Here is a 12,390-nt window from a genome sequence, read left to right as displayed (position 1 = left end):
ACTGGGAGCGAAGGCTTGGCCAAGATCCGACACGCACTCCTGTGGGCCTGGTGCCACACCAGCGTCACGTTGTCGTGACTGTCCCTCCGCAGGCCAGCAAGGTGAGCCCCTACCCCCGTGTGAAGGTGGACTTCGCCCTCTCGTGCCGTGAGGACCTGCTGGAGCCGCCGTCAGAGCCCATCGAGTGGACGTACCATAGTCCCGAGGAGGAGATCAGGTGGGCCGCCCGTGTGAGCTCAGGGTGGGGGTGCTGGTCCCAGGGTGCCCCCTTTGCCCACTATAGTGGTTTGCACCCTGCGGGGGGGCGGGGGCCAGAGCCGTGTGGGTAGCTGGGTCCCAGACCGTGCCCAGGGTGACCGCTCCTCGAGGAGGTCGGGCGGCATCGGGGTGGAGGGGTGGGGGGCACAGCCAGGCGGCTTGGCTTCCTTGTGCCGGGGCCTTGGGCTCAGACGCCCTGCCTGGCCTTTCCTTTTTGTGTCTGTTTTTCTGTTTGAAAAAGAGGCCAAAAGATAATCACCTACTTCCCAGGGCAGTTTGGAGACAAAAATGTGCTAATTTCCATGAAATGCTTATCACAGAGACTTGGTGAATCGGGAGCCCAGCCCCCTGGCAGTTCTCACGGCGCTGCTCCTACCTTGGCACATGGCCCAGGTGAACTGCCGACCGGGTCAGCAGCTCCCAACCTCACGCACCTCCTTGCTCCACAGCCTCGGAGCCGTGTGCTGGCTCTGGGACTTTCTGAGATGTAGCCGATAGGTAAGCTTTCCCGTGCTTGTGTCTGAGTCTGTGGCCCGCTGGGACTTCTGTCCTTCCCGCTGCCTCCGTCAGCTGCTTAGTCTACGTGAGGCAAAGGCCAAAGGGCCTGTGGAGGTTTGGTTGCATCTCTGGGGTCCTGTCTGGTGACACCGAGCATGGCAGGACAGCATCTCCCAGTGGTTCCGTGGGTCTGCCGTCTGCCTGTGGAGGACAAGTCCTACGTGCCTGTCACACAGAGAGGTCCCTTCCCTCTAGAAGATCCGTCTGAAACGTGCGCCTTTCTGCCCCCGCATCTGTGGGTCGAACGAGGCTAAATTCAGGGTGCGCTGCTCCGCCAAGGCTCTGCTCACCCCTGCCTGTGGTTTGCCCATTCCAGGCCGGGTTCTTCTTGCCCCTTAGTGGTGGGGTGGACAGCGCGGCCACTGCCTGCATCGTCTACTCCATGTGCCGCCAGGTCTGCGAGGCCGTGAAGCAGGGAAGTAGGTAGCGAGCGTCCTGTGGCCCGAGAGAGGCTCCAAGGTGGGGACTGGGCTGCGGGGTCCTCGGGTCCCGGCCATCTCAGGTGAAGGGGGCTCTGCAGACGTGCTCAGGTGGGGACAGCAGGCCATTAGAGCCCCTCCCTGGGGCTCAGGCCTGCAGAGGCGTGGCCATCAAGCCCGCTGTTGCTGCTGGGCACTGGCCGTGTGGCCTGGGCCTTGGGCTCAGACAGACCTGGGTCGAAATCCTCCCCTGTGCACCCTACGTCGACTATCCCCTTAACATGCACGCCGGAAACACGAGGGGGAAGCTCCACCTGGGGAGACGTTGCCCAGGTGAAGGGAGGGACTGGGCTCTGAGCGCTGCGCAGCGGGGGGCCGCCACCCGCTTCCCATCATCTGGTGGCTTTCAGACCAGGAAGAGCTGGCTGACATCTGGACCATCATGGACAAGCTCAGCTACACCCCCCAGAACCCCTGGGACCTCTGCGGGCACGTGCTGACCACCTGCTACTTGGCCAGCGAGAACTCGTCGCAGGAGACGTGTGGTAGAGCCAGGGAGCTGGCCCAGCAGATTGGCAGGTACAGGAGGCGGCGGGCTTGGGGTGGGGGCTCTGTGGCGGGACCAGTGCCACTGGAAGCCTTGCCCAAGCCCACACTCCTGGCTAGATGTGCATCCGGGCTTGAACAGGTTCCTAGGGCCTTCCATGAGCCAGGGCTTAGGGAGACTATTCCAGATCCCCCAGACCCTTGCTGTGTCTGATCACACCCCTGCTTCCCATCATCCTTGTGTCCCAGGCGCTGGCGCATTCTGGAACTGGATGCAGCCCCAAGAGCTCGCCCGCGGAGCGCACACTTTCACATGGTTGGACGGTGAATCAGGGGTTGCGTGTGCACACACACCCCATGCACTCCTGCCCTTTCCCTGGCAACCACCACATCGGTCTCAACATCGAGCCCACGGTGACAGCCGTCATGGGCATCTTTAGCCTGGTGATGGGTCGAAGGCCTCTGTTTGGGGCTCACAGAGGGAGCCGCAGGGAGAACCTGGCCCTGCAGAACATTCAGGTGAGCCTCCGGCTGGGCGCTCGTCCCCACACGGGAGCCGCAGGGAGCACGAGGACTCATGCACCAGGCAGAGGGTGCGCCTGCCCCCCTGTGTGCGTGTGCGAGAGCAGGAGGCTGCAGGTTGTCTGTGAGGACTGCCTGGGTGGACGCATGTACATGCGTGATGCAAGTGCACAAGCATGTGCATGCAAGTTGGTGAGACGTTATGCACATGTGTGTCAGTTTCCTGCATCTCCAGGGAGTGGCTCCCCGTGTCCCTCCCGGGCTGCTTCGGGGGAGGCCCGGCTGGCTGGTTGGTGGAGGGTCCTTGGGCTCTAGCTGCTGCACTCTATCCCATCTCTGTTCCTTCCTTCTGGCCACAGCGGCCTTCTCTCCGCCTGAAATGCCAGCTGTGAAGGGGGTGCGACAGGGGGCCCATCCCGCCCCGAGCGCTCTCAGCAACCCCCTGGCTCGGGCTCGGGCTCCGTCTGTCTTGGCCGTCGCGCCTGTGTGAGTGATGTGGTGGCGGTCAGGCCCGGGGGACTCTGCTTCCTCTGCACGCTAGAAAGCTTCTACACTACTTGGAGCCCCTTTCCCTGGAGCTGTATGGGGGCGGGGGGAATCCAGTGTGCCCCCACCATGTCCAGCACAGGGTGACATTTCCCATCGTGTCCCCCAGGCTCAGCTAAGGATGGTCGTGGCGTATCTGTTTGCTCAGCTGAGCCTCTGGGCCCGGGGCGCTCACGGAGGACTGCTAGTGCTCGGATCAGCCAATGTGGACGAGAGGTGCGCACGCCTGACTCCCAAGGACCCCAGATTTCCGAGGGTGAGTGCTCCCCAAAATGGTGTTTCCAGGCCCCTGCCCATTCTCACTGTCTGAGAGACGCATGCTGTGGGGGTCACATCACCTCACGGCACAGGCCACATCTGGTGCTCACGGGACGTCATTGCTCCAGAGCTTCCCAATGACTCGGGTGTTGAGACAGGGCCACACCGTTTCCCTCTGGGTCCCTGTCCCCCGGCCCAGCCCTGCACCCGGCCTGGGGCCCTTCACTCTGGGTCTGGAATCTGTCTCCCCACCCACCTTGCTGGGTCTCACCTGTTTTTTTTCCTGGACAGTTCCAGCATGTTCTAGGTCCTTGCTCTGGGTCCACTTCTCACTCCCAAGCAGATGGGGACTTGACATACTTTCCTCATATTGTTTGCTGCTCAGAAACACTCAGATCCTCCCTGTTGTTCTTCAGATAAATTTCAGCTGAATCTTCGTGTGCGCGGCAGAGGCCGGGAGCACTGCTCCAGCTTCGTCTCTCCGCTTCTCTTAGGCGGGGCCTTGCTCAGGTGTTCTCACTGCTCCTTGTTAGCAGAGGATGTCAGGAAATTCCTCTGTCATTTATTCATCTGTTCCTCTGTGTATCAGTCCATCTGTCCATCAGCCCACCCATCCATCTGTCCACCCATCCGTCCGTCCGTCCATCCGTCCGTCCATCCTTCCATCCATCCATCTGTCCATTCTTCCATCCGTCCATCTGCCCATCAGTCCATCAGTCTGCCCACTCACATGTTCATCTATCCATCTTCCTATCTGTGGCATGAAGGTCTTGAATCTTCCTACATCCTTGAATGTCCGCAGATGTGTTCTCTATTAAACACTACTTTGGACTTTTGGATCCTGTTTCCTAATTATGACAAATTGAGGTTAGCACCCTCTAGCTGGTAAAAAATATTCTCACCATTCTCATGCACATTTTGTCAATTTTCATTGCTTTTCTGTTACCATCAGTGCTTCTTTCAGGAAGTGATGTTTCAGGAGGGGTGGACAGCTGGTGCATGTCCTGAATCCCGTGGAGTGGGGATGGTGGCATGTTTTGCTCTGTTGGCCTTTGAACATGGGTTTGACTTGTCATCGTTGATATGGTGCCGCTGCTGTAACGATTTTATTGCACATTCCCTATCACAACGCTTACCGTTGTCTTCTAGGATTTAATATCAAAGCCAACAATAATAGTGGTTTCTTTCCAGCGGGGGGGTGGGTAGTGGCTTCTGGGGGCTTAAAGGTTCTCCATGGTGCCTATTTACATATTTATCTGTTTTCATCACTTTTTGCTACCAGGCCTCTTACAGATCATAGAAGTCTGTCTACAGAAATGTTTCAGTTGTCCTTCCTCTGTCCCCACTGGACAACTATCCCTCACTGTGTCCCCATCTATGATCTCCCTGTTGCTCGCATCCTGGGGGGGGGACCTCTGGTCTACAGTCTCTGCCGTGTTGGTTCTCTGTTAAATGTGACTTTTCATCCTAACTTCGGTTCCATTACATTCCGATTTGCTCACTCTTCGAGGAATTGATAAAATTCCGTGGGAATTTTACGTGTGACGTGGGTCACATGTCAGGTGGTCTTCTTGGTGCCATGAACAAAACAGAAAAGTAATTCCCATTTTATTCTAGTGGAAGGAGGCAGGTAATAGGAAAACTAATCATGTGTGTAGGTAGTGGAAAGTCTATAGAGAAAACCAGGGTAGGCACGGGGGGCGGGGGTGTGAATTTGGGCTTCTAAGTAGGGTGGCCAGGGAAGGCCTCTTTGAGAAGTTGGTTTATGAAGGAGGAAGGAAAATGCAGTCAGGTGAACAGCCTGTGCAAGTGTCCTGTAGTGAGAGCCCACCAGGACCGAGAGCAATTGTCATTTCTCTGCACAGCCCGCCTTGTCTGAGGAAGGTACCAGGAGCTCAGTTGGGGCAGGTCAGAGAGTAGCAGGTGAGGAGACCGGGGGTCCGCTCTTTCTAGAAGTTTCACACTGCCAGAGAGAAGAGATGTGGGGTGGTAGCTGGCAGGAGCAGTGAGACGGGGAGGGTGTTTTCTTAAGGTAGAATGAGAGAGGTCTAGCAGGGAGGGAACAGAGTGACTGATGAGGAAGGGGGATGTGGGTGGACAGCTGTTCGGTGTCACGAGGAGATGAGAGCAGGCGGCCGAGTGGGGGCTGGCTTTACTGGGAGCCCGGCTTGTGTGTCCACAGAGCAGCAGAAGGCTGCAGAGAAGACAGCACAGACGCGGGTCGGGGTGGCATAGGGTCAGGGCCATGACCTTCCTTAGCGAGGCAGGAGGTGGTCACCAGGCAAGAGAGGGTGCAGGACAAGCATCGGGTGTTGGAGGGGAGTGGTGACAAGCGAGCGAGACGGGTCGGGGAGCTAGGCCGGGAGCCCCTGTGCCAAGGCTGCACCAGAGGTGGGGTCACGCTGTCACACCAGCCATGCCCAGCTGCATCCTCTTGTGGAGCTGGGGGCCAGGCAATGGTGGCAGAGAGGGACGTGGGAGCCAGGGAGCCACAAGGACAGGTGATGAGGGGTGAGCACGAGGCAGAGGACAGGTGACCTGCAGACTCCGGGTCCTGGTGCCATGAGCTGCCAGCCCCGTGCCCTGTGCTCACTGGGAGACAGACAGAGACTCGGGTGCAACTCATGGCCATGGTGGAGTCCAGCCAAGGATGCAGAGCAGAAGGCACGCGGGGAAAACCAGGCCCAGGCTTCCAGATTGTCTCCCAGGGCGGCGTCCCTGACGGGTGTCCTTCCCCAGCAACACCTGTGATGACAGGGAGGTGTGTCAGAGGCTCAGTGCCCAGGGCTTTTGCCTGGGGCTAGTCCCACGGTCACCTTCCCCCTGGCACGAACCGAGCTTCCACTCCCAGAAGAGCAGGAGGGAGCACACACCACTGTTTGAACAAAGAAGTTCCAAACAGGGAGACCCTGTTTCTTGTTAGGGGATGGGTGGGGACACTCCCCCAAACCAGCTCCGCCCTTCAATGGGCATGTGGGGTCTTATGACCAGGTGGCCCCCAGGGACACTGGGTGATGTCTGAAGACCTTGTTGGTGATGGCGGCCAAGTGTGCCCCTGGTACCTAGTGGGAAGGTACCCCCAGGACGGCCCCACAAAGACGCATGACCTGCCCTGAATGTGGACAGTGCTTGGGCAGAGAAGCCCCGTGGGGTAGCCTCTGCCCGCAGCTCCTGCCCCAAGTCATGAAGCCCCCCGACATCCACGTCCGACTCCCCAGGAAAGCCCAGCCCAACCAGCCCGCTCAGGGTCGACAGCGGAGTTGCAGGAGGCTGGCCCTTTAGCGTGGCGCAGTTGGTGTGGGGGTCACCTCCCCGTGCCCACAAGCACTGTGGCAGCCGTGATAACTGACCTGTGTGTCTTGGCCGCAGCATCCTGGCAGCACTGGCCACCACAGAGCTGGAGCCCTTGACTGACGGCCAGGTGTCCCAGATGGATGAGGTAGTGCTGGCGGCTCTGTCCCCGTTCCCCATGTCTCTGCATCCTCAAGTCCGAGCTGGGCTCCCCCGTAGCCTCCTTACTGCCCCAAGCAACCAGGGAGCCCAGCACAGTGCCTGTCCCACTGCTGCTTTGACATTTCAGTCCAGCCTTCTTGAGGCTGATGCCCTGGAGGAGGGGAGAGTAGGGAAGATCTCTCGCAGGTGGGAGGGATGTGAGCTCAGAACCGTTCTTGTCCCCTCCAGTCGAAGCTGGCCTGTGAGCCAGGAGGGGCAGTCAGGGCCATCAGCAGCAGGGTGCTGCTTCCGTGGCCCTGGGCCATTGCAGAGTCTGTCACAACTGACCGTCCTGCTGCCAGCGGCTGTGGCCACCAAGATTTACCTGTGCTCCTCCCGAAAGTTTGTCATGTGACTCGCATTTTGAAGTCAGTGACCTGGTTGGTTTGTCTTAGTGTGTGGTGTGAGGAAGGAATCACACTTGATCGTCTGGCACCTGGCGCCATTTGCTGCCGGGACAGTCTTTCTCTCGTAAGCGTCTAGGCATCCGCGTGGAAACCAGAGGTCTGTGTGTGGATGCAGTTCCAGACTCTGCTGACCCACGGGTCTGCCACCCCCAGGGTCACACCCCCTGGGCCACCGCAGCTTGGTAGGAAGTTCTGAAGTCGGCAAGTGGGAGTCCTCCCATTTTGTCCCTCTCTTTCAAGGTATTCCGGCTGCTCTGGGCCCCCTGGACGCCCGTATGAGTGTCATCTTCTGCCGCACACGCGGCGCCAGCTTGGCTCTCCATGGCAGGCATGCCGAGAGCACAGCTGGGCTTGGTGGGTGTCGCCCCTGGAGAACGCAGCCTCTGAAGCCTGGTGTGACAAGTCTCCCTCCTCACTCTGGGCTTCTTACGGCCTCAACGTCTTGCAGTTTTCAGAGCGTGAATGTGCACTTATTTCATTATTCGTTTCTAAGCACATTTTCTCCTTCGTCCTCCCGTGAACGGAATTGTTTTCAGTGTTTCCTGAGCCGCTGGCTCATCTCCAGTGTCGGGAAGCACCTGACGTTCTGCAGCCCCTTTCCGTCTTCTCTTTCTCATCTCCTTCCGTGTGCTGGACAGTCAGCTCGCACTTCTCCCTGTGGGGCACAAGGAGCAAAGTGAGGGCTTCTTTCTGAATAAATCCCCCCTTACTGCCACACCCCTGCGCCCCAGATGCCATGCATCGTCGTCATTTTCGTGCACCTCCAGGAGAGGTCTGATTTCCCTCATGATTTCTTCTCACCTGTTGGCTACTCGAGAGTGTGCCGTTGGAGTCCCGCGTATTTGGGGGTTTCTGAACTTTCCGTGTGTCCCCAAGTCTGTTGCCCTTTTCCTCTACGGTTGGGAAGCAGGCTTTTCCAGTGTTCTGAAATTCATAGAGGCCGGTTTTACAGCCTGGCATCTGGTCTGTTCTGGAGAACGTCCCGTGTGCCTTGAGGAGAATGTGTGCTCTGCGGTCGTGGGCAGAATGTTCTAGAGAGGTCGCTTAGGGCTCGTTGGTTTGTAGGGTTCGAGTTTTTCATCCCCTTGTTGGTTTTCTGGTTCAGTTCTGTGCATCACTGAAAGGGGTGTTAAAGCTTCCAAGTGTTACAGCTGAATCTAGAGAATTCAAGTGTCGCACTGGAAAACATTCACGCAGAAGTGGGCGCTGAAGGAGGTCCCTGGCGAGACCCGCTGGGCCCTGGGGCTTGGCATTGAGCTAGCTGGTCCTACCATCTGTGTGAGTCTCCGGGACAGATGAGTGGGAGGTAACCATGAGGGCTCCAGGTGTCTCCTGGTATTGCCCACACATGGACCTGGGTGCCCCAAAGGTGACTGTGTCCTTCTGATTGGGGGCAGGACAGGCCTCCCCAAGGAGGTGACATTGGAGCTGAGGCTGGAGGAAGACTAGGTGGGCGGTGGGGAGCAAGAAGGAGGGCTTGGTCACTGGGGGTCCTGGAGACCCTGAATGAAGGTGAGATCTGTCCTGCTATTCTCCGGAAAGGCCAGTGCCATCGTCGGTCTGTCGTCGGCTCTGGTTGTATATTCTGGGGCACAGTGGGAGTTGAGAGGAGATTTGAGCAAATACTCAGAAATGCAAGAAGGGTTTATGTGAGCCTCCGTGGGAGGCTAGCTCTTTCGAACCGTGCTAGGGGCGTCCCATGGCCAGAATGACCCAGGAGTCTGTGCTGAGCTGTTCATTCTTAGGGACAGCAGGATCCCTGAGGCAGGGCGCAGGGCTGGTCTGTCGGGCTGCCCTGCCTGACCTTGGTCCTGGCATCAGCCTCCTGGGGCTGCTGGAGCCAAACCCCCAGGCCAGCGTCTTAAACGACGGACACTCTCATTGTGCTGGAGGCTGAAATCAGGTCATCTGCAGCCACTGCTCCCTGCCGGGACACTCCAAGGGGGGTCCTTCATCCAGCTCCCGGGGCTTCCTGGGCCACGGCCACACCCCCCATTCTGTCTTCATGCAGCTTCTCCCCATGCGTCCCGTTCCATCTTGTACAAAGGCTCCCCATGCCCATGGCCAGCTTATCTCAAGTTTCTTCACTCTGTTACATCTACAAAAACCTTTATTTTCCCAAATAAACCCACAGTTTGTAGGTTCTGGTGCTTGGAGCCTGGACAGACCTAAGTCCCTCAGCCCTCAGAACTAGTCCGGTCCTTTCTCCAAACATGGCACCGGGTGGTGATGGGGAGTGAGTCTGCTTGGGGCCCCATGGGGACCTGCCCCTCCCCCTGGCCCCAGGCCCACCGGCTGTGGGGACCCCAAGCTCGCCTCTAGCACCAGCCTGCTGCCTCTCCCTCCTCGGCAGGAAGACATGGGCATGACATACACGGAGCTGTCTGTCTACGGCCGCCTCTGGAAGGTCGCCAAGGCCGGGCCCTACAGCATGTTCTGCAGACTCGTCACCATGTGGAAAGAGGTGTGCTCCCTGCGGCAGGTACAGCGCGCACGGCAGTCCTCAGGAGGAGCCGCAGACTCGGTCCCTGCGGGGATGATCTAGCTGGGGGCAGCAAGTCAGCCTGAGTGGCCTAAAATGGTGGTGCTCTGTCGCCCGGGACACCAGCGCCCAGTTGTCAGGTCCTCTGCGTGGGAACACCGCCCGCTGTCCGGCTTACGTGGTGATCCCCACAGAATTGCCTGGAATCCTCTCGCCGCGTGTCTTTCCACTCGCCCTGCTCAGCTCCACTGACGCGGCGTCCTGGGGCCACCTGGGACAGCCCCCCAGCCACCCTCGGACAGGGACATCCATCTGCGGCTGCCGGGGAGTGGCTGGCACGTAGGGGGCACTAGTGTGTGCAGTGTGAGATGAGCGGGAGTCCCGGCCTGGGTCCCTATGCCCGGCGACCCACAGCCCGGTCTGTCCTCGCCCACCAGGTGGCTGACAGGGTGAGGCGCTTCTCCAAGTACCAGGCAAACAGACACAATACGACCACACTGACGCCCGAGTACCACGCGGAGAGCTACAGCCCCGATGACAACAGGTTTGACCTGCGGCCGTTCCTATACTGCGCCAGCTGGTCCTGACAGTTCCAGTGCATGGAGGATGCGGTGAGTTGGACGCAGGTGTTTCCCTATATCTGGCATCCATCTCGGAGATGCTGGCTGGCTCCCGCTGAGGGCTGGAAAGCTTTCTGTGGGCGGCGGTGTCGTGACTGTCCTCGTGTCTGCCAAGAGACGCGCGCCGGGCGTTTGCTGTTCCTGCCATGTTACTCACAGGAGCAGCCATGGGGACAGGGGGCCCTCGCTGTCGCTTCCAGACAGCTCCGGCATCCGGCCGGGCTCACGTCTTGTAAGCTGCCCGGCCTCACCGTTCCTCTTCTGGTTAGTGATTATGTGGCGAAGAAGGGATTGGTAAGACCAGCCTACAAGGCAAGGCCCACCTGCCTTTTTCAAGCTCAGTGATGGAGTCTGGTGCCCGTGGGCCGCACCCCCCGGTACAGGTAGTATAGCCCATGGGCTGGAAAGGGAGGCAGGCTTGCGGGTATGGAGGGAGGCTGGCCTGCGGGGAGCCCCGATACACTGACCACAATGAGCTGAGACAAGGGCCGTATTGCGCCAGCGATCGCAACGGACTCAATGGACACAGCGTCTATCTGGTGATCCAGGGAGGCATCTGCATAGGCGACGTGGATCCAGAAGAGTCACCCCGAGTCAAACTCATGTCCAGCCTGCAGTTCTTGGGGGCAGAGTCATGTCAGGGGACAACAGGCCGTGTCTGGAGATGTTCTCGGGGATCACGCCTGGGGGGTTGTCTGTGTCACTGGCCTCTGGTGGGCAGAGTGCGGGGACGCCACTGGCTTCCAGAAGTGCCCAGGATGGCCCCGATGGGTTTCCCCAAATCAGGAATGGGGTTCAGAGGCCGTGCAGGTGTCAACCCCTCAGAAAAAACACGTGGTGAGAGATATAGTCCATTGTGGTCTTGTGCGGCAGGGACCGTCCCCCAGACTCGTCCCGCGCACGTGCTCCGTGTTCTTCCTGCATCCTCATGGATCCTGGGGACGGCTCATGGCTGCTTGTCCAACCCATGACTGCCACCCTGATACGGAGCGAACCGCTGGGTTCTCACCGTGTGGACACTCACATGACCTCTCCATCTAGGTTGTCCAGCTTGAGAGCAGAGGCCAAAAGGACCTGGATGGGGTGGACTGACGCGACTCCTGCACAGAGGGCCCCTCCTGTGAGGCTGCCGTGTGGGACCGTGGGTCGGGGCCCAGCCACCCGGGCTGGAAGACCACACCAGCCTCTTGTTTCCTATCTCACGGGAGAGGGATCTCTCCATTCGAGTGCCTTCAAGAAAGGCTCCAATAAAGAGAATGTGGTTTCTGGGAGCAGACTCTACATATGTGGTGGGATGAAGATCCCCCCTTGTCCATCCCCTCCAAGTCCCCCTGGGTTCCCTGAATCCTCTCTCTGGGCCTTAAGCCCCGGGGGATCACAGCCTCCCAGCTGCAGAGTGAAGCTGAGATGGGGTGGGCCTCACACACTCACAGTCTCCCCCAGTGCTGGGGAGGGGGCAATCAGGGGTCTCTGCTGCTCTCCCTGCCCAGAAGCCTTCCCTAAGAAAAGAAACTTGTAAGCAAGGAGAGGAATTTATTTGTTAACACGGAAGATAGTACAGGGCTTTGATTGGCTTCAGGTCTGGCTGGATCCAGGAGATACCCGTATCCTTAGAACTTGGGCCTCACCTCCCCCTGCCCTGCTCAGCTCCTCTGCCTCTGCTGGCTCCCTTCCTGATCCACATCAGGGCCCTATGGCCTCTGTCTTGCCAAGTCCTGGTTTGAATCCAGCAGGAAATCAGTGCCTGTGTCTTCTTGCTGGGTCATAATGCCCATCCCTGAACCAGTTAGCTGCAGCCCGGGGGCCCCCCACAGAGGACCAGGAGATGTTTGAGAGGCAGGAAGAGTGGATGGTGAGTCCCCAAGCAACACACAGTCTTCCCGCACGCCCTGGTCCAGGCCCGGGCTCTGGGAGGGCTCCACCCTCCTGTCCAAGGTGCACTCTCCTCAGGGTGCAGCCACAGGCTCTGGGCCAGCGAAGCCTGTGCTCCACCTTCCCCTCAGCTTCCCACAGTGACAGCAAGGACCCCGCAACATGAATCGGGTTGCGCCAAAGATGTGGGCCCAAGCAGAAGGAGGGACACGTTTCTCTCCTTCCCCAAAGACTGCCCGCATAAGAAGTTTTTCCTGATGGACAAACGGACAAGCCAGATGATGATTCAGCTTCCCACCAACACACAAGGGGCCATGACCACCATGATGGATGGGAAGAGCAGGTGGATAGCAGTGTCCACGCACAGAGCCGTCCCTGTGATATCATAGCTGGAATCGTTACAGCACAGG

At 58.9% G+C, this 12,390-nt stretch overlaps 1 protein-coding gene across 1 annotated transcript; it reads left to right on the top strand.

Annotated features, from left to right (window-relative positions):
* The first annotated feature begins 437 nt into the window (after positions 1-437).
* Positions 438-11,373, top strand: LOC131818686 (glutamine-dependent NAD(+) synthetase-like). Its single transcript, XM_059153319.1, has 7 exons — positions 438-1,235; positions 1,646-1,814; positions 2,031-2,300; positions 2,959-3,105; positions 9,360-9,470; positions 9,926-10,099; positions 11,150-11,373. Exons 3-6 carry the CDS (start codon positions 2,139-2,141, stop codon positions 10,073-10,075), a joined length of 570 nt encoding a protein of 189 aa, XP_059009302.1. The 5' UTR covers positions 438-1,235; positions 1,646-1,814; positions 2,031-2,138; the 3' UTR covers positions 10,076-10,099; positions 11,150-11,373.
* Positions 11,374-12,390: the final 1,017 nt, after the last annotated feature.

Source organism: Mustela lutreola, chromosome 16 (assembly GCF_030435805.1).
Source record: "Mustela lutreola isolate mMusLut2 chromosome 16, mMusLut2.pri, whole genome shotgun sequence".
Classification (NCBI taxonomy): Eukaryota; Metazoa; Chordata; class Mammalia; order Carnivora; family Mustelidae; genus Mustela; species Mustela lutreola.
The sequence above is the reverse complement of the archived record's forward strand: the minus strand, read 5'-3'. Positions and strand labels throughout refer to the sequence as shown.

What these genes read in the sequence shown, in the direction of transcription:
- LOC131818686 (XM_059153319.1), top strand. Translation starts at nt 2,139, where the DNA reads ATGCACTCCTGCCCTTTCCCTGGCAACCACCACATCGGTCTCAACATC. An exon ending in AGGACCCCAGATTTCCGAGG is followed by an intron (nt 3,106 to 9,359) that starts GTGAGTGCTCCC and finishes CCTCCTCGGCAG; the next exon opens with GAAGACATGGGCATGACATA. An exon ending in TCGTCACCATGTGGAAAGAG is followed by an intron (nt 9,471 to 9,925) that starts GTGTGCTCCCTG and finishes CTCGCCCACCAG; the next exon opens with GTGGCTGACAGGGTGAGGCG.